The following is a 20,733-nucleotide window of genomic DNA, read 5'->3' on the forward strand; positions in this document are numbered from 1 at the left end:
ACCAACTAAAGCTGATTAGGAGGATAAGTAAATACACGGGCCTATTCATAAAGCTTCTCAGAGGGGTGTTGATCTAGTCTTAGGGCTCGATTCAATCCGTATAATGGATGTTCAGTGCTTTAGAGTAATTGATATTTAAAGGTAATTTCGGAATTGAACCGACATATACAGGGTTTACCATGAAATGTGGAGACTGCATTCATCGCCTTTAAATTTCAAACACGCTATAGCGCTGAACTTCTGCGATATGGATTGAAACAAGCTCTTCTTCATCATGGTCTATTGTAAAAAGCATAACTGTAGATAAGCTCTACTACTCTGAGACACTTTATGAATACAGGCTCTGACCCTGCACCAGCAGTTAGAGGCCACTTCTATCACAACACAACACCTGATGTTTACATACAGTATAATCAGTGTTGGGGAAGCTCATCTGAAAAGATTATCAAGCTACCAATTACTTTACACTGTAAGAAGTTAAGGTACACTAAAGCTAACCTTAAGAAAAATATAGTTTACTTAACTAAAGTTATTATCAAAAAGTAGTTCACATCCAAACTACTTTGTGAAAAATGATAATATGTCAATCTGAAATGTCAATGACTACAAATTGCAAGAACAGATAACTTTGGGGTTAACATTATGTGTAATTTAGCCTATTAAACAAAAAAAACAACAGTATTTTTCAGGTAAAAATCAGGCAGGTCTGATGCTGAAAAATAAAGTAAATGATTGCCTACTTCACCATATCTTCTTTTGTTTTTGCAAAAAGAGTTGTGTAGTTCCAGTAGTTAGCTACACAGCTACATGGCAAAAAAGTAATTAACTACTGAAAACACAACCTAGTTTAGACTTTAGTTCAACTACCACCAAGCTACTGCAAAATGTAGTAAACTTCCTAGTTGAACTACATGTAGTTCACTCCTCTACAAAAATGCATGTAATGTACTCCTAACACCATGTGTGTTTGTATCCCCCTGCAGGTCTCCATGTGAAGCTGTCCCATGATGCAACATGTGTCCCCAGCACCAGCACTGACAATGATGGCCACCCAGAGCGTTCCTCCACCATCGTACCAGGAGAGCCAACAGGTCAGTACACCACTAGTGGTCAGCTCAGGGTTGGGGTCCAAGACAGTTTTTTATTTCAGTCAATCCAGCAAATGTATTGAAATTCAGTTCATCAATTGAAAAATCCTGAGTCTCTTATTTGTCTTTAATCAAGTGCACTTCCAAACAAACATTGTTATAAGAGTTTGAAGAAGAGGCTAGCCCAAACTGTATATCTAGGACACATGCTGCCGATAGCACCTTAATTGGGGGGTATGGGCTCAAAGTACAGTAATGGCTAGAACAGAATAAATGGAATGGTATCGAACACATCGAACACGTGTTTGATACCATTCCATTCACACCATTCCGTCCATTATAATCAGCCATCCTTCCATCAGCAGCCTCCTGTGATCTAGGACTTACCCTACCTCAATCTCAACCACCGTCATTAGGAGACAAAATGACCTTGGACAAACAGTTCAACCTCAACCTCATCCTAGCTATCCTAGAGAAGGAAGTAGAGCAGGTTTGCCAGAGCACCTTACCACTCCCCTCCTCGTCTCCTCTCTACCACTCTTTCCTTTCACCCGGAGGATTAGTGCCAGGGGAGATCTCTCGAGTCTCAGTCAGCGCTGGCAACAAAATGCAAATGAGAGCTAGTTAAGTGTGAAGAAGCTAATTTATTTCCCATTTGGAGCTGGGATTAAGACTTGAAGCTTCCTCCCCAAACCAACACAGAGGGGGTGGGGTAAGGAGGGATTTGGAGGGGGGAGGAGGGTCCTAATTTCCTTGTCTCCAAAGGCTGAGGGGAGAGAGAGGATGAAGGGGGAGAATGAGAAAGAGAGAGAGGTGGGGGTAGGGGACCAACACAATTGAAGAGAGGCATTGTACACATCCAGACTGTCACATCACAGTAACACACTCATCTTTTATAGGCCTTGTAGAAAGATCAAGCCAGTTGTCTATCCACTCTCATGTAGTTCACAGAATCTGATAAGGTGTGTGTCTGCACGATAGAGATAAGATAGTGGAACACAAACCCAGTCTTCTAAGTCAAAAGCCCATTCAAAAGAGGGCTTATTCACATACAGATCTGGGACCAGGGCTACCAGTCTATGTATTGTAGTTCACTGTGGTTCTGTTTGCTGTGCCCTCAGATGACAGGCACCACCCAACAGAACTCCAAGGCCCAGCAGGTCCACATCACAGCATCCACTGCGGCTGGGAACACCCCCGTCAGTGTGACCCTTGACCCCCAGGCCCAGCTGGAGTCAGACAAGCGGGCCGTGTACAGGTAAGATGTGGTCTCAAAAAATACATTTACAATGTAAAGCTCTTTGTGCCATACTGTAAATTCTCTCTGTTAATTCAGCAAACTTCTCCAAAAAGTGGTAAGGCAAAACTCCTTTGAACTAGCCTTGAGAAGAATCAGGCATTGAAGGGAATACCTGTCCTCTTCTGTCTGATTGGTTTGACACACACACAAGCACGCAAACACAAACACGCACTCCCAATGCTACGTAACAACAGTTGGTTTTCTCCATGTTCAAGCACTTTATTTGTATAACTTTTGAATGGAATGCCCTTTAAAAAAGCAGTATTGCAATTAAGAAGTCCTTGTAAGCAGGGGTGTCAGGCACACATTATTTTGGTGGTTGGAGAATTGGTTGGAGTGGTTGGAGAATTTATGCATTTTCAAACACCTGAAACAGCTTTTCTCCTGCAATCTAGAGCTATAATCATTGTGCCTAATTCTATGTCAAAAATATGTCTATTTGTCTACATATGTTATCCAAGCATACCTTGTTACATGTTTAATTGTCATTTGAATTAGGGTGCAATTCTGACTGTTGTAAATCACACAATCACGCCCTTGGTTCTCCCCAGACCTGACTGCCCTCAACCAACACAAAAACATCCTATGGTGTTCTGCATTAGCATCGAACAGCCTCCGTGATATGCAGCTTTTCAGGGAAGCTAGAAAACATTATACACAGGCAGTTAGAAAGCCAATGTTAGCTTTTTCAAGCAGATATTTGCTTCCTGCAACACTAACTCAAAAAAGTTCTTGGACACTGTAAAGTCCATGGAGAATAAGAACACCTCCTCCCAGTTGCCCACTGCACTGAAGATAGGAAACACTGACACCACTGATAAATCCACTATAATTGAGAATTACAATAAGGATTTATCTACGGGTGGCCATGCTTTCCACCTGGCTACCCCTACCCCGGTCAACAGCACTGTACCCCCCACAGCAACTCGCCCAAGCCTTCCCCATTTCTCCTTCTCCCAAATCCAGTCTGCTGATGTTCTGAAAGAGCTGCAAAACTGGACCCCTACACACCAGCCGGGCTAGACAATCTGGACCCTTTCCTTCTAAAATTATCTGCCGAAATTGTTGCCACCACAATTACTAGCCTGTTCAATCTCTCTTTCGTGTCGTCTGAGATTCCCAAAGATTGGAAAGCAGCTGCGGTCATCCCCCTCTTCAAAGGGGGACACACTCTTGACCCAAACTGCTACAGACCTATATCTATCCTACTCTGCCTTTCTAAGGTCTTCGAAAGACAAGTCAACAAACAAATTACCGACCATTTCGAATCTCACTATACCTTCTCTGCTATGCAATCTGGTTTCAGAGCTGGTCATGGGTGCACCTCAGCCACGCTCAAGGTCCTAAATGATATCTTAACCACCATCGATAAGAAACATTACTGTGCAGCTGTATTCATTGATTTGGCCAAGGCTTTCGACTCTGTCAATCACCACATCCTCATCGGCAGACTCGACAGCCTTGGTTTCTCAAATGATTGCCTCGCCTGGTTCACCAACTACTCTGATACAGTTCAGTGTGTCAAATCGGGTCTGCTGTCTGGACCTCTGGCAGTCTCTATGGGGGTGCCACAGGGTTCAATTCTTGGACCGACTCTCTTCTCTGTATACATCAATGATGTCGCTCTTGCTGCTGGTGAGTCTCTGATCCACCTCTACGCAGACGACACCATTCTGTATACTTCTGGCCCTTCTTTGGACACTGTGTTAACAACCCTCCAGGCAAGCTTCAATGCCATACAACTCTCCTTCCGTGGCCTCCAATTGCTCTTAAATACAAGTAAAACTAAATGCATGCTCTTCAACCAATCGCTGCCTGCACCTGCCCACCTGTCCAACATCACTACTCTGGACGGCTCTGACTTAGAATACGTGGACAACTACAAATACCTAGGTGTCTGGTTAGACTGTAAACTCTCCTTCCAGACCCACATCAAACATCTCCAATCTAAAGTTAAATCTAGAATTGGCTTCTAATTTCGCAACAAAGCATCCTTCACTCATGCTGCCAAACATACCCTTGTAAAACTGACCATCCTACCAATCCTCGACTTCGGAGATGTCATTTACAAAATAGCCTCCAATACCCTACTCAACAAATTGGATGCAGTCTATCACAGTGCCATACGTTTTGTCACCAAAGCCCCATATACTACCCACCATTGCAACCTGTACGCTCTCGTTGGCTGGCCCTCGCTTCATACTCGTCGCCAAACCCACTGGCTCCATGTCATCTACAAGACCCTGCTAGGTAAAGTCCCCCCTTATCTCAGCTCGCTGGTCACCATAGCATCACCTACCTGTAGCAAACGCTCCAGCAGGTATATCTCTCTGGTCACCCCCAAAACCAATTCTTTCTTTGGCCGCCTCTCCTTCCAGTACTCTGCTGCCAATGACTGGAATGAACTACAAAAATCCCTGAAACTGGAAACACTTATCTCACACACTAGCTTTAAGCACCAGCTGTCAGAGCAGCTCACAGATTACTGCACCTGCACATAGCCCACCTATAATTTAGCCCAAACAACTACCTCTTTCCCTACTGTATTTATTTATTTTATTTATTTATTTTGCTCCTTTGCACCCCATTATTTTTATTTATACTTTGCACATTCTTCCACTGCAAATCTACCATTCCAGTGTTTTACTTGCTATGTTGTATTTACTTTGCCACCATGGCCTTTTTTTGCCTTTACCTCCCTTATCTCACCTCATTTGCTCACATAGTATATAGACTTGTTTCTACTGTATTATTGACTGTATGTTTGTTTTACTCCATGTGTAACTCTGTGTCGTTGTATGTGTCGCTTTGCTTTATCTTGGCCAGGTCGCAATTGCAAATGAGAACTTGTTCTCAACTTGCCTACCTGGTTAAATAAAGGTGAAATAACAAATATTAAAATAAAAGTCTTAACACTGTATACTGCACTACCATGTCTCATATATTATATCTACATTACACAGTACATGGGATCGTAATACACATCATCAATACAGGAACATATCATATTATCATAATTAATAGACAAAATATCATGATATTATCACATTAAATTAAATTTAAACAAAGCATTTTTCTGCATATTTAAGTATACCTCTTGAGCTGTCTGTATCCTTTGGACTGGTGGTTCTTTGGAGAAAAAAAATGTAATATGCTTTTCTGCATCTCTGCTAAAATCTGGGTAAAAGGTTGAAAGGAATGTGAGTCTTATTCAGTACATTTAGTAATTGATTGCTTTTCTAAAGTCTTCCAACCTTGCCAGCAGGCATGCCAGCTAAGATACTTAGACAAGCTCCTCTAACTGGATTGATAGTCTGAAACGGCTTTGTTTCTAGTTATGAGGTCGGGAGATTGGGAACATATCTAGCTGGCTGTCACGCCCTGACCTTAGAGACTACCCAGCCTAGGGTGTGACTAGGGTGGGTAGTCTATGTTTTCTATGTCTTTGTTGGCCTGGTATGGTTCCCAATCAGAGGCTGCTGTCTATTGTTGTCTCTGATTGGGGATCATATTGAGGCAGCCTTTCCCCACCTGTTGTTTGTGGGATCTTGTTTTTGTGTAGCTGCCTGTGAGCAGCACATAACGTCATGTTTCATTTGCTTCTTTATTGTTTTTGGTGAGTTTCATTATATTTATTAAACATGTGGAACTCTAAGTACGCTGCACCTTGGTCCATTTCGAACAACGATCGTGACACTGGCTAGATCAAGCCAACCTTATAAAATTGCTAGGTGGCTAATATTACAGGGAAAAAAATAAAAATATTCATCAAGATGAAATCAATAGGCTACATAGCATGATCAAATTAATTTACAAATATACCTCCTGCGAGTCCTGCCAATCAACGGCAGCTAAAATCAAATGCTGTGTGTCACTCTACTCTCTCTCTCTTGCTCCGTGGTGCACATTGGAACGAACCACTTACTGCTGAGAACAGGGTACTCTTTTCCTGGTCCAGTCAGTGTGCCCCCCCCCAAAATACTGCCGATAGATCTTTTTTATAAATAATTATGATAAAATGTGGGCTTAAACATGTATTAGTAATTCCTTCAACATTAACATTAATTTAACATCTGACAAATTTTAAAACAGGACTAATCTGAGGGGGCACGTGCCTTTGTTCCCCCTATGGGCACTGCTGTTTATAACAGAATGTTATATATTTGTTTTACTTTTTTTTTTACAAGCCTCTGCTTGTAACTTGTAAGAGTAATGAAGGGAATAGACAGTTGCTGCCAACTGAAAACTAAACATAGATTCTGAAAAACACCCTCCTCTCCCAACTCATCACTTGAATATTAATGTACTTTCATAATGGGCTAATATTATCTATTTATGAAGTAAATTATTCATAGAACACATCATTTTTTTTATATGTTCAGCAATCGCAGAGCGAGAAATCATGCTCCAGCAAGAAACCACTAATTTGTGCTACTTAGAAGAATTTATATTCTCCCCTATACCGTCTTCAGCAAGCTCTAGGACGACACTGTATACTCTTTGCTTGGCTCGCTGTCCTAGCTCCTTGGCTCTCCCCTAGTGCGGTTATCCACTGCTTTTGTCTGAGTGCTCTTGGCCCTTGGTTGGCTGCTCAGGCCCCTTAGGCGAGAGCTGTGAAGGCCTCGCCAAGCCTGGGGCTGAATTTCTAAGCTCCTCTGAGATACAAGGCTTCTCTTTGATGTGAGCAGCCAGCCTGAGGGGGGCTGTAAGCGCTGAAAAAGACAGACTCAGCCCCAGCCCCTTGCTGCCTGTTCACTCACTACAGTTCCCTCCTGAAAACACACACTCACAGGCGGGCTCGCCGTCGTGCTCACACACACATACACAAATGGATGTACTGTACACACACACACACACACACACACACACACACACACACACACACCTAACCCTATCACTTGAAGGGTATGAAACTGAAAGCAAAGGGGCTTCAAAACGTTGCCTTTTCATCCTCTCCGACACTTCTAAATAGTCTTACAACATTCTAAACATTGACAGACAAAGCAGACAGTTTCCTGTCTTCCTCTACATTGATCATCTCCTATAGTGCGCTCACACCATGCAGCAGCACAACACACAACACATGCTACTGCAATGCCAAAAGCTAACCCGACACATACTGTACATTGAATGCAGTATACTGTAACTAGTCATTTTTGGTTAAATCAAATCTGACATGACCAGACTGTGCCAATTGATGAACAAATTGTTGGAAACCTTCTTGGATTAAAGACAGACTACTCCCATCTTTGTCTTGTTTTCTTATTTGGATGGCCTTTATGACAAAAGACTGTGTTATATTTAATAAAATACTTTTATACACAACTTTAAAGCATGTTCAATGAATAGCCTTCAAAGCCACTGTCTTGCCTCCCTCCCACGACTGTCGAATGATGCAAAGGAAGCAAATACATTCTCAATTCCAGAAAGCTGCTCCTCCCCTGTTAGGCACTGTTCCAGTTCCCTGCCGCCATTCGGGGGTTGAGAAGTTTCAAAGCGAGACAAAAGTTTGAATTAGAATCGTTGTAATTTATCCAGGAATTTAGTCATCAGCATCTCTTTATTATTAATGTTTGTGCACACGTCAGTTCTTTTCGCTAATTGCTTGCATAGTGAGATTGTTGTGTGCGGAAGAGCTGTCTAGCTCCTCTATTCTCTTTGATGAGACGTCTCTTAATTATTACCAGCAGACTCAATGTGTGATAGTTGTAATTAGCCTAAGAAGCGCTGGATAAAAAAAAAAAGATATAAATATTTATTTTTTTACACTGCCATTCAAAAGTTTGGGGTCACATAGAAATGTCCATGTTTTTGAAAGAAAAGCTATTTTTTTGTCCATTAAAATAACATCAAATTGATCAGAAAAACAGTGTAGACATTGTTCATGTTGTAAATGACTATTGTAGCTGGAAATGGCAGATTTGTTTATGGAATATCTACATAGGCGTACAGAGGCCCATTATCAGCAACCTTCACTCCTGTGTTCCAATGACACATTGTGTTAGCAAATCCAAGTTTATCATTTTAAAAGGCTAATTGATCATTAGAAAACCCTTTTGCAATTATGTTAGCACAGCTAAAAACTGTAGTTCTGATTAAAGAAGCAATAAAACTGACCTTCTTTTAGACTAGTTGTGTATCTGGAGCATCAGCATTTGTGGGTTCGATTACAGGCTCAAAATGACCAGAAACAAAGAACTTTCTTCTGAATCTCGTCAGTATACTCTTGTTCTGAGAAATTAACACTATTCCATGCGAGAAATTGCCAAGAAACTGTAGATCTCGTACAATGCCGTGTACTACTCCATTCACAGAACAGAGCAAACTGTCTCTAACCAGAATAGAAATAGGATTGGGTGGCCCCGGTGCACAACTGAGCAAGAAGAAAAGTACATTAGAGTGTCTAGTTTGAGAAACAGATGCCTCACAAGTCCTCAACTGGCAGCTTCATTAAATACTACCCGCAAAACACCAGTCTTAACGTTAACAGTAAAGAGGCGACTCCGGGATGCTGGACTTCTAGGCAGAATTGCAAAGAAAAAGCCATGTAAATGTTGCAATTCTTCAGCCACTCCTGAACCTGTGACCAAAAACAAACTACGTATGGACAGTACAAAACAAATAATCACAGCAAAATCTACAGAGTTGGGATGGTTGTATTCCCCATATACTGTATATAACATTCTATTGATTACAAGAACTTTGTATAATCATTTAAATAGAAAAACTCTTTTGAATCCAGCGTCGTTTTGTGTATCAGTTCATAAACAATGGAATCAGTACATCGAAAATCGCTTCTCAACTATTTTGCAATCTGTATGGAAACTGGTATATTTTTTTATTTAACTATTTCTTTAACCAATATTGGTCTTTAATTCAGGGCTGACAGATAAGTTCCTTAATTTCTCCCCCATGTAACGGTTGTCGTCAGTGGAAGAAGGAGAGGACCAAAGCGCAGCATGTTTAGTGTTTATCTTTTTAATAAAAAAACTGAACACATCAAAAATACAAAACAACAAAGTGACAACCGAAACAGTTCTATCTGGTGCAGACACACAAAGACTGAAAATAACCACCCACAAAACACAACGGAAAACAGGCTACCTAAATATGGTTCTCAATCAGGGACAACGATAGACAGCTGCCTCTGATTAAGAACCATATCGGGCCAAACACAGAATTAGAAAATATAGAAAAACAAACAGACTGCCCACCCCAACTCACGCCCTGACCATACTAAATAAAGACAAAAAAAGGAATAAAGGTCAGAACGTGACACCCCATCCACTTGCCTCTTCCATTTTTTTAGGTTATTTCCATACATTTTTGATAGCTGCGTGTGTTACATAACTCCACCAGTCCTATTTATGATATAATTTACAAAGATTATGACATTTGTAAACATTTCTTCCAAAAATATTTTAATCAATTAGTATATTTGAGTTTAACCATACTATTTGTTGTAATATTTGTTCTGTCTTTTCCAGTGGATTAAACTGCAACCAACTCTTTATGGGATATTTTGGAGATGATTTCATTTTCAAATAACTGAGTGAGAGGTTGTAATCTGAATAAAGGGAAAAAGGACATTCTTGAACACAGGTTGAGACATTCTTAATAATCTACTAGAGAACCAGTTCGGATTTAAGTATAACTTTTGTATGACTGAAGCCTTTAGCTAATTGCCTGGATAGTGAGTTTGTTGTGTGCGGAAGAGCTGTCTAGCTCCTCTATTCTCTTTGACAAGTTGTCTCTTAATTACTACCGGTGGAATCAACGTGTGATAGTTGTAATTACCCTAACGAGTTTTGAAGCTTCTGATGAAGAAGCGCTGGATTGGGCTTGTCTTATTAGCGAGCTAGCAGGGGGTCTGTTTTCCAGCAGTCTCTCCACTATGCCCAACTGATGGAAGTTCGGCCCACTTTTAGATGGAAACACGTCGGCGGTTGAACGAGAGGCGTTTTTTAATTTGTTGTGGTTGTAAATGTAAGTGAAATGTGGGATGGGGAAAATTTAGCTACGTTGTTTTGATTTGCAAAGCTGTAGTAAAAAAGGAAAACAGGAACATATCTCACAGAATCAATGTGGCAACTATTTTTGCATATATGGGTTATTGAGATATTGAGGTACAGTATGTATGGGGCTCTGTTCTGTAGATAGAGAAAATAACGGACGTGCTGTGAACTTGAAACCTACATAATGGTTGACAAAATGGACCACTCTGTTTCACACAAAAGTCACATACTTGTCATAGATCTTAAATCTCAAAATGGAAAGTAAACAGCCTTACATGCTATAACATGCTTATTTTCAACAGTAAATACATATATTTTTCCTTTCCCTTGACATTGGTGCCAATGCCATCCTTTTTTTAAATGGCCCAAATTGCAGTGCAAAGCCCTGTATGTGGTGTATTATGATTTACTCTCCTCTGTAGTGGGCCTATGCTGAAAGCTTCTCTTATGCTGGTTCACCCGAGTGTTTTGCATTAATATCGGATTAGAACCCTGTGTAGGTGGGATGTGTGTATATACAGTTGAAGTCAGAAGTTTACATACACTTAGGTTGGAGTCATTAAACTTGTTATTCAACCACTCCACAAATTTCTTGTTAACAAACTATTGTTTTGGCAAGTCGGTTAGGACATTTACTTCGTGCTTGACACAAGTAATATTTCCAACAATTGTTTACAGACAGATTATTTCACTTATAATTCACTGTATCACAATTCCAGTGTGTCAGAAGTTTACACACACTAAGTTGACTGTGCCTTTAAACAGCTTGGAAAAATCCCAAAAAGTATGTCATGGCTTTAGAAGCTTCTGACATTATTTGAGTCAATTGGAGATGTACCTGTTGATGTATTTCAAGGCCTACCTTCAAACGCAGTGCCTCTTTGCTTGACATCATGGGAAAATCTAAAGAAATCAGCCAAAACCTCAGAAAAACATTTGTAGACCTCCACAAGTCTGGTTCATCCTTGGGAGCAATTTCCAAATGACTGAAGGTACCACATTCATCTGTACAAACAATAGTACGCAAGTCTAAACACCATGGAACCATGCAGCCGTCATACCACTCAGGAAGGTGGCGCGTTCTGTCACCTAGAGATGAACGTACTTTGGTGCGAAAAGTGCAAATCAATCCCAGAACAACTGCAACGGAACTTGTGAAGATGCTGGAGGAAACAGGTACAAAATTATTTATATCCACAGTAAAACGAGACTTATATCAACATAACCTGAAAGGCCGCTCAGCAAGGGAGAAGCCACGGCTCCAAATCCGCCATAAAAAAAACAGACTACGGTTTGCAACTACACACGGGGACAAAGATTGTACTTTTTGGAGAAATGTCCTCTGGTCTGATGAAACAATATTGAACTGTTTGGCCATAATGACAATCGTTATGTTTGGAGGAAAAAGGGGGAAATTTGTGGGCAGAACTGAAAAGTGTGTGCGAGCAAGAAGGCCTACAAACCTGACTCAGTTACACCAGCTCTGTCAGGAGGAATGGGCCAAAATTCACCCAACTTATTGTGGGAAGCCTGTGGAAGGCTTCCTGAAACGTTTGACCCAAGTTAAACAATTTAAAGGCCAAATACTAATTGAGTGTATGTACACTTCTCACTCACTGGGAATGTGAGGAAAGAAACAAAAGCTGAAATAAATCTCTCTCTACTATTATTTTGACATTTCACATTCTTAAAATAAAGTGGTGATCTTACTCGGATTAAATGTCAGGAATTGTGAAAAACTGAGTTAAATGTATTTGGCTAATGTGTACGTAAACTTCCAACTTCAACTGTGTGTGTGTGTGTGTGTGTGTGTGTGTGTGTGTGTGTGTTTGCATGGATGTGTGCAAGTGTGGATGGGGGGTAACAGTCACACGGGCACTTATTGAAGTCCAGTAGATGGACTTATTCACAGGGAATAGAGGAATGAGAGAGTGTGTGTTTGCACGCACCACTTGTGTGTGTGCTTGTGTATTTGAGTGTGTGTGTGTGTTAGCATGCACAGGCATGTGTTTCCATAGAGCAAAGACTTTGAGGCGCAGCAGTGAGGCAAAGGCATCCCATATCATACACAGCGGGAACGCTTTTAATTTGACTGTGCGCTGGGATGAGGTACGCCATGCAGGCTGTCTGCTCTTGGGCCTCGGTAATGCACCATAAAGTCTGTTTACTATCGCCGCTGTGAAACTCTCGCTGCCATTTCGGCTCCCATCGGCTTCCGACATCCTAACGACCAGCACTGTTTGATGGCACAAAGCTAGCCTCCCATGTTCTTTTAAAAGGCATCCCTTCGCGAATTCAGCTGCCTGGTGCTAAATTGCCACGAGATGGAGGAGTTAGAGGAGTTTGTGTCAGAGCCCTGTGGTTTATTGGCTCGGTCAGTCCAATATCTGGTTGTTTTTTATGGGGTTTTTGCCATATTACTTGACTGAGTAGAGAGAGGAAGGGCTGTCGGATATTTGTGAGGGAGGTTAACAAGCGATGTGAACTTTGATATTGTTATGGATACAGAGAACTTGTGGAAATATTTGTTAACATCAAATAATCTGGGTAATCCAATGATAAGAATGACAAGAACTTTGATATAGGTACTTTTGAAAGTAATCATCTTCGATAACGTCAACTGCAGGTAATCTAACTCTGATACATTAACAATCACAGCTGATATGACTGAATAGATTCAAACTGACTGGACAGTTTGAATGGTGAATACAGAGTACAGCTTGAAAGGAGTAACATGGAAAGAGGAAACTGGCAAAAAACTGAATTGATGACAGTGTCACGCTCCAATGAAAGGAAGGTGACACCATCCCATCTGCCTCCGTCTCCCATGGGCCCACTTGCTCTCTACAATCTGACTGTGACAGAGACTGACAAGGACATAGGCAGAGACACACACACACACACACACTTCAGATGTTCCATACAGCAGACACTGCACCCTGTGCCAGCTTTGCCCATCTACCCCGCATTGCAGGCGATGAAGGGAGGATGGATGAGGGAAGAAAGAGAGAGTAGGAGAGACAGAGAAAGAGGGTGGAGGGGGAAAGAGTGTGTGTTTGTGTGTGTGTGTGCCCCCTGTACAGGGTGTGCTTCAGACATTTAGCCTGGGGGAGAGGGCCTTGTCAAGAGGAACCACAGCATGGTTCCTGCTACAGACTAGGTTCTAATAAAGCGCCCGGGCATACGGCAGGACTGATTAGGAAGGCAAACACGGTGAACATACAGAGAGAGCCACCTCCCTCACCGCCTCCCTCCTCCCTTCGTCCCCTGGCCTGTGCATAAAGCGCCCAACAAAAACAATGGCAGAGAAAAAAAATGTGGAATAGCAACAAATGGTTGCTGTTTTGAGGGGAAGCACTGATTGTTAAAATTTTTGTAAATAATTTGATTTAACGTTTTTCTGAGTGGATGATTTTTCTATAACTAATGAATAAATAAGTCCCAGTTATAAGTACAGATCAATAAGCCGATACATTTCAACTCCAAAGTTACGCTACTTTTGACCATTATATACAGTAGGTATGTAGGCTGTATCACATCCGGCCGTGATTGGGAGTCCCATAGGGCAGAGTCCCATAGGGCAGCGCACAATAGGCCATCAATGTAAATAAGAAATTGTTCTTAACTGACTTGCCTAGTTAAATAAAAATGAACAAAAGTAAATAGGGTGCCATTTTGGACGCACACAGTGCCTTTGATTTACCTACGAAATTGCAGAAAAATGGTCTGTTTTTTATAATCATTCCCCATCCATGTTTAAGTCATCACGTATCCTGCACCTATGATTCATGGAGGAACGTTTCATTGTGGTGTGTTGTGGTGGCCCGGATGGTGCAGGAGGAGAGACTTCGTGCTTACTGACTCCCCGTTCGCTTCTCCATCCTGTAAATGGCTCTTTTATGGCCTGAGTAATGATCCCCCTGTCGGCCGTCTCCACTCCGTCGCACTGCAGATAGAGCCTGGCTGTTTTTTGTGGTCAATGTGATGGTGGTGGATTGGGAGGTCCCACTCTAATGAAGTGCAGGCAGGCATGGACACACATACATGTGCACACATCTGACTTCCTACACACACCTTAGGCTGTCCAGGTAAACAGTGTCCATATTAAGACAGCCTTTGACTCAGCAGGACTTGTACAGGTAAAGGGTGCAATCTCCTCAGTCCAATCCACTCTCTGATTTATCACTGTCTGTTCTAGGGATGAGGGTTTGAAATAATTTCACTATTTGAGTAGTATCATACATTTTTGACAGATATGCAGATATTTTAAATACATGTGCTTTTTTAAACTTAAGTTTCTAACCTAAGTACTGCTGCGTGAGGGAGAGACTGGCACTCTATTGCTGCAGCTGCGGAGGGGGCGGTGTGTATGAGATGAGTGAGCTGAGCAGACAGAGGGAGAGAGAGAGACGCCAAGGCAACTCGGGCTACAGCCAAGACTAACTAACTTGTAGCAGCCACAGTGTTATTTATCATCTCATATATCAGTGCCTCTCTAGCTAGGCTAATTGAGGCCACATGCTGTGCTTTCACCCAAATCCCATTCAGAAAAAACAACAGCCTACCTTTTGGTTGCTTGTTGTAGCTTACGTCTTCTCATTTCTCTAACTTTTAATTCTGTTATTTCATTCCAATTTGCATTGCATTAGGGAAATCTCACCCTACTTGCTACACACTGAGCCTCTTTGCCACATAGATTGGCCAACATAAACAACAAGCTACACACATGAAGGCTCCCAATCTTTTTATTCAATTAATAATACTTTTTTTTATGATATATCGTCGAATGTAAAAATGTCACATGGATACTTTTATTTAAGTTAGAAAAAGCATTTGTGTTAACATGGGCCTAGAATTTATGGGGGAGGCCCAAAATGAATACTCACACAAGTATTTGAATACTAACATATTCGGAGCATTCGGATATCCGAATATTTGATTAACCATGCATATCTCTGATCTGTTACATAAGCATGGGGCGATATATTCATACAGAAGTACTGAAATAGAGAACACATGAAATCGAGTGAAGATAAATGTGACACATTATAGAACTGGGAAACATTTTCATGTTAATTAGCATGGTACATTTACATGCTCCAAGCTGAGCAGCTCAATGAAAGTAAAATGTTCAAAACCAGGAAAAAGGTCCAAAACCAGGGGGAAAAAAATCTAATCTGGTAAAAGGTCAATCAATGACTGTTATATGCCTGGAACCTTACAGTACTGTTGAATAATTCCCTATAAAATATGGATGAAATCATGTATTCACCAGTGGTGGATAAAGTATCCAATTGTCATACTTGAGTAAAAGTAAAGATGCCTTAAAAATTCACCCAGTAAAATACTACTTAAAAGTTAAAAAGTATTTGGTTTTAAATATACTTAAGTATCAAACATATAAGTATAAGTCAGTTCACATTCCTTATACTAAGCAAACCAGACTGCACCAATTTTAAAATGTTTTTATTTATTTACAGAAAGCCAGGGACACACTCCAACACTCAGATATCTTTACAAAGTATTTGTGTTTGTGAGTCCACCAGATCAGAGGCAGTAGGGATGACCAGGGATGTTCTCTTGATATGTGTGTGAATTTGACAATTTTCATGTCCTGCTAAGCATTCAAAATGTCACGAGTACTTTTGGGTGTCAAGAAAAGGGTGTGTCGTACAAAGTAGATTGTTTTCTTTAGGAATGTGGTGAAGTAAAAGTTTACAAAAATATAAATAGTACAGTACAGATACCCCAAAAAACTACTTAAGAAGTACTTTAAAGTATTTTTACTTAACTACTTTATGCCACTGGTAATTACTGCTGTTGTTTATTATTTACTCCTTTGCTTGTCCTCATACTGTGGTGTTGGAGGTGTGGGCCAGTCAGCAAATAAAACTTGCTGTGCATACCCATAATGTCTAGGGTTATTTGAAGAAGCTCCATGGCAGGGGTGGACTGGCACAATAATTTAGCCCTGGCATTTTATCTTGATATCAGAGGCTAATTCATTTGGGGTTGAAAACCCTCAAAACACATTTACTATATCAAATATCTTTATAACGACACAGGGCAAGACCCAGATGCAGACACATGAGGCAGATGGTTAGAGTCTCTGATATTTATTAAAATACAAGGGGCAGGCAATAGGCAGGTCGAGGACAGGCAGAAGGTCATTAACCAGGTCAGAGTCCGAAAGGTACAGGTCGGCAGGCGGGCTCAGTGTCAGGGCAGGCAGAAAAGGTCGGAACCGAGAGGGCTAGAAAACAGAGACTAGGAAAAACAGGAGCACGGAAAAACACCCTGGTAGGCTTGACGAGACAAGACAAACTGGCAACAGACAAACAGCGAACACAAGTATAAATACACTGGGGATAAGCACAAAGCCAGGTGAACAGGATCAGGGTGTGACAGTACCACCCCCCCCCCAGGAGCGCCATACCCCCCCACCCTTCCCATCTGGGCACATACCTGGTTGACCAGGGTGCCAGTGGTGAAAGTCGGCGATGAGGGCCGGGTCCAGAATATCCTTAGCGGGGACCCAGCACCTCTCCTCCGGGCCATAACCCTCCCAGTCAACCAGGTACTGGAAACCCATGCTCCGAGGTCGAAAACACAGGAGGCGTCACACCGTGTACACTTTCAATAAAATGGCCATCAATTTAATTGGAAACAGGAGACAAAGGGCTGTGAGACAAGGGCTTAATCCTGGATGCATGAAAAGTGGGATTTATATGGAGGGTACGGGGCCGGAGTCCGGTAGCGGTCCCCTTGTCGACGATATCTGGAGGTGGTCTTGAGAAGAGTAGACAAGCTCTTTTCCAGGTATGCCGACAGCGGTGGGCGAACATCTGGGCCGAGGGTATGTTGAGATCTTCTTTCTCTGGGAAGAGCAGGGGTAGATACCCCATGGAGCACGAGAGCCCAGTGGCTGGGCAAGGAGGAGTGTTCCGGGCATACTCCACCCACAAAAGTTGCCGGCTCCAGATGGTGGGGTTGGTCGAGACGAGGCACCTAAGCGTTGTCTCCAGGTCTTGATTGGCACGATTCAACTAGCCATTGGTCATGAAACCCGGAGGACAGGCTGGTTGACGACCCAATGACGGTGCATAATGCCTTCCAGAATCAGGACGAGAATTGAGGACCACGATCAGAGACAATGTCGACAGGGAGTCTATGGATTCGGAAGACGTGCTGCATCATGAGCTGGGCAGTCTCCTTGGCTGAAGGTAACATGGGGAGAGGAATGAAGTAGGTGGCTTTAGAGAACCTATCCACTACTTTCAGGATATTGGTGTTGCTATCGGACGGAGGAAGCCCAGTAACAAAATCCAGGGATATATGGGACCAGGGGTGATGAGGAACAGGGAGTGGCTGAAGAAGGCCAGCCGGAGCTTGCTGTGGAGTCTTATTCTGAGCACATACACAGTGCATGCGGCGACAAAGGCTGAGACGTCAGGAACCATAATGGACCACCAGAAGCATTGTCGGAGGAAGGCCAGGTTTCAACGAGAGCCGGGATGATAGGTGAGCTTGGAGGAATGAGCCCATTCCATGACCTGAGATCGGACCGAATGAGGGACAAACATCCGGTTAGGGTCGTTGTGCCTTATCACAGACAACTGTATCTGCAAGACATGAGGTAGGGAGGATGGTCTCAGAGTCAAAAGGTGTGGCAGCGGAACTATACATGCGAGAGAGAGGGTCCGGCTTCACATTCTTGGACCTGGGCGGTAGGAGATGGTGAAGTTGAACCTGGTGAATAACAGAGCCTGCCTATAGTTATTGCAACCGCTGTGTCAGACTTCAAAAAAACTTTACAGAAAAAGCATAATCTGAGAACTGCGCTCAGAGCCCAATCCAGCCACAGAAATATCCACCATTTTGGAGTCAACAGAAGTTAGAAATAACACCATAAATATTCACTTACCTTTGATGATCTTCATCAGAAGGCACTCCCAGGAATCCCAGTTCAATTTCCAGAATCCCAATAAATGACTGATTTGTTCCATAAAGTTTCATAAAGTCCATAATTCATGTCCAAATAGCCACTTGTTGTTGTGTGTTCAGCCCAGTAATCCATCTTCATGAGGCGTGAGCACTTAGTCCAGAAAAAAATTTGAAAAGTTCCGTTGCAGTCCTTTAGAAACATGTCAAACGATGTATGGAATCAATCTTTAGGATGTTAACATAAAACATCAATAATGTTCCAACCGGAGAATTCCTATGTCTGAAGAAAAGCACTGGAACGAGAGGTAACTCTGTCGGGAGCGTGCGTCACGAGACCAAGGCACTATGGCAGACCGCTGACTCAAACAGGTCTCATGAGCCCCTCCTTTATAGTAGAATCCTCATTCAAGTTTCTAAAGACGGTTGACATCTAGTGGAAGCCGTAGGAAGTGCAACTTGACTCCATAGACACTATGTATTCGTTAGGCCAAGCTTTGAAAAACTACAAACCTCAGATGTCCCACTTCCTGGTTGGATTTTTCTCAGGTTTTCACCTGCCATATGAGTTGATACACAGACATCATTCAAACAGTTTTAGAAACTTCAGAGGGTTTTCTATCCAATACTAATAATAATATGCATATATTAGCATTACAGAGTAGGAGGTAGTTCATTCTGGGCACTCTATTCATCCAAAAGTGAAAATGCTTCCCCTCATCCCAAAAGAGTTAAGGGCCTGCCTAGAGTTAAGGCGCTTGGCTGTGTGGAGATATTCTATATTCTTATGGTCGGTCCACACCAAAAATGTATTTTCCGCCCCTTCCAACCACTACTCCAGCCCTCTTGACCGCCAGGAGTTCCCGATTTCCTACGTCGTAGTTTCTCTCAGCGGGGTTGTGACGATGGGACAGAAAGGCACAGGGATGCAGCTTTTGGTCCTGAGCTGACTGCTGGGACAGGATGGCTCCCACTCCAACGTCAGAAGCGTCAACCTCAACCACGAACTGACAGGACAGCTCCAGATGGATAAGTATGGGGGCTGTAGTAAGCCGATGCTTAAGGGCCAAAAACGCCTTGTCAACAGCTTTGGGACCATGTGACCGGCACCTTGGGAGAAGTGAGTGCAGAGAGAGGAGCCACCAGAGTGCTGTAGCCCCGAATGAAGCCGGCGGTAGAAATGAGCAAATCCCAGGAAACATTGCATCTGTACTCTGGATGTGGGTTGGGGCCAATCCATCACCACTCTCATCTTTCAGGATCCATCTGAACATTCCCTTCATTGATGATATTTCCCAGAAAGGAGATAGTGGAGCGGTGGATTTGCACTTCTCTGCTTTCACAAACAAATGGTTCTCTAAGAGGTGCTGAAGGACTTGTCAGACATGGAGGACATATTCTTGAGCAGAACGGGAGAAAACAAGGACGTCGTCGAGGTATACAAACACAAATCAATTCAACATGTCACAGAGCATATAGGCCTGGAACACTACTGTGGGAACGTTGGTGAGTCCATATGGCATGACCAGGTACTCATAGTGTCCACTAGCTGTGTTAAAGGCCATCTTCCACTCGTCTTCTTTGTGTATCCAAACTAGGTGGTAGGCATTCCGAAGGTCCAACTTGGAAAACATGGTTGACCTCTGGAGAGGTACGAAAGCCGAGGAGAGGAGTGGTAGAGGGTAACGATTCTTAACCGTGATGTCATTGAGGCCCCGGTAGTCGATACATGGACTTGGGGTCTTGTCCTTTTTTTCCACAAAGAGGAACCCTGCGCTGGCAGGGGAGGAAGAAGGATGAATGCTCCCAGCAGCCAGAGAGTCCTCAATGTACTCATCTATGGCCTTGGTCACAGAGAATCTAGCCACCCATGAGGCGTTGTTGTGCCCGTGAGGAGATCAATAGCACAATCGTAGGGTCGATGCGGAGGGAGGGAGGTGGCACAAGTCTTGCTGAAAACATCCAAGAGGTCCTGGTACTCGGGAGTGGCGGAAAAATTAGAGGCTTTAACTTCTTGAAACTCCCCATCCCGGATCCGGGTTTGTGACTAAAGCCTCAGGCTCATTAGCATAACGCAACGTTAACGATTTCTGAAAATCGCAAATAAAATGAAAATAATGCGTCTGCTCTCAAGCTTAGCCTTTTCTTAACAACACTGTCATCTCAGATTTTCAAAATATGCTTTTGAACCATAGAAATTGACTAATTTGTGTAAGAGTATGCAAAGCTAGCATAGCATTTTGAGTAGCATTTAGCACGCAACATTTTCACAAAAACCAGATAACCAAATAAATAAAATCATTTACCTTTGAAGAGCTTCTGATGTTTTCAATGAGGAGACTCTCAGTTACATACCAAATGCGCAGTTTTTCCTGAAAGCGTCTGTGTG

At 42.5% G+C, this 20,733-nt stretch overlaps 1 protein-coding gene across 1 annotated transcript in view; it reads left to right on the forward strand.

Annotated features, from left to right (window-relative positions):
- Positions 1–20,733, forward strand: part of LOC135550816 (homeobox protein PKNOX2-like) — a 112,878-nt gene that overhangs the window by 65,407 nt on the left and 26,738 nt on the right. Inside the window, exons 2-3 of the mRNA XM_064981944.1 lie at positions 984–1,091; positions 2,210–2,346. Of these exons, the coding sequence (XP_064838016.1) occupies positions 1,005–1,091; positions 2,210–2,346 (224 nt within the window). The 5' untranslated portion in view covers positions 984–1,004. The remainder of the gene's footprint in view (positions 1–983; positions 1,092–2,209; positions 2,347–20,733) is intronic.

The sequence above is a fragment of the Oncorhynchus masou genome, chromosome 12 (genome assembly GCF_036934945.1).
Source record: "Oncorhynchus masou masou isolate Uvic2021 chromosome 12, UVic_Omas_1.1, whole genome shotgun sequence".
NCBI lineage: Eukaryota > Metazoa > Chordata > Actinopteri > Salmoniformes > Salmonidae > Oncorhynchus > Oncorhynchus masou.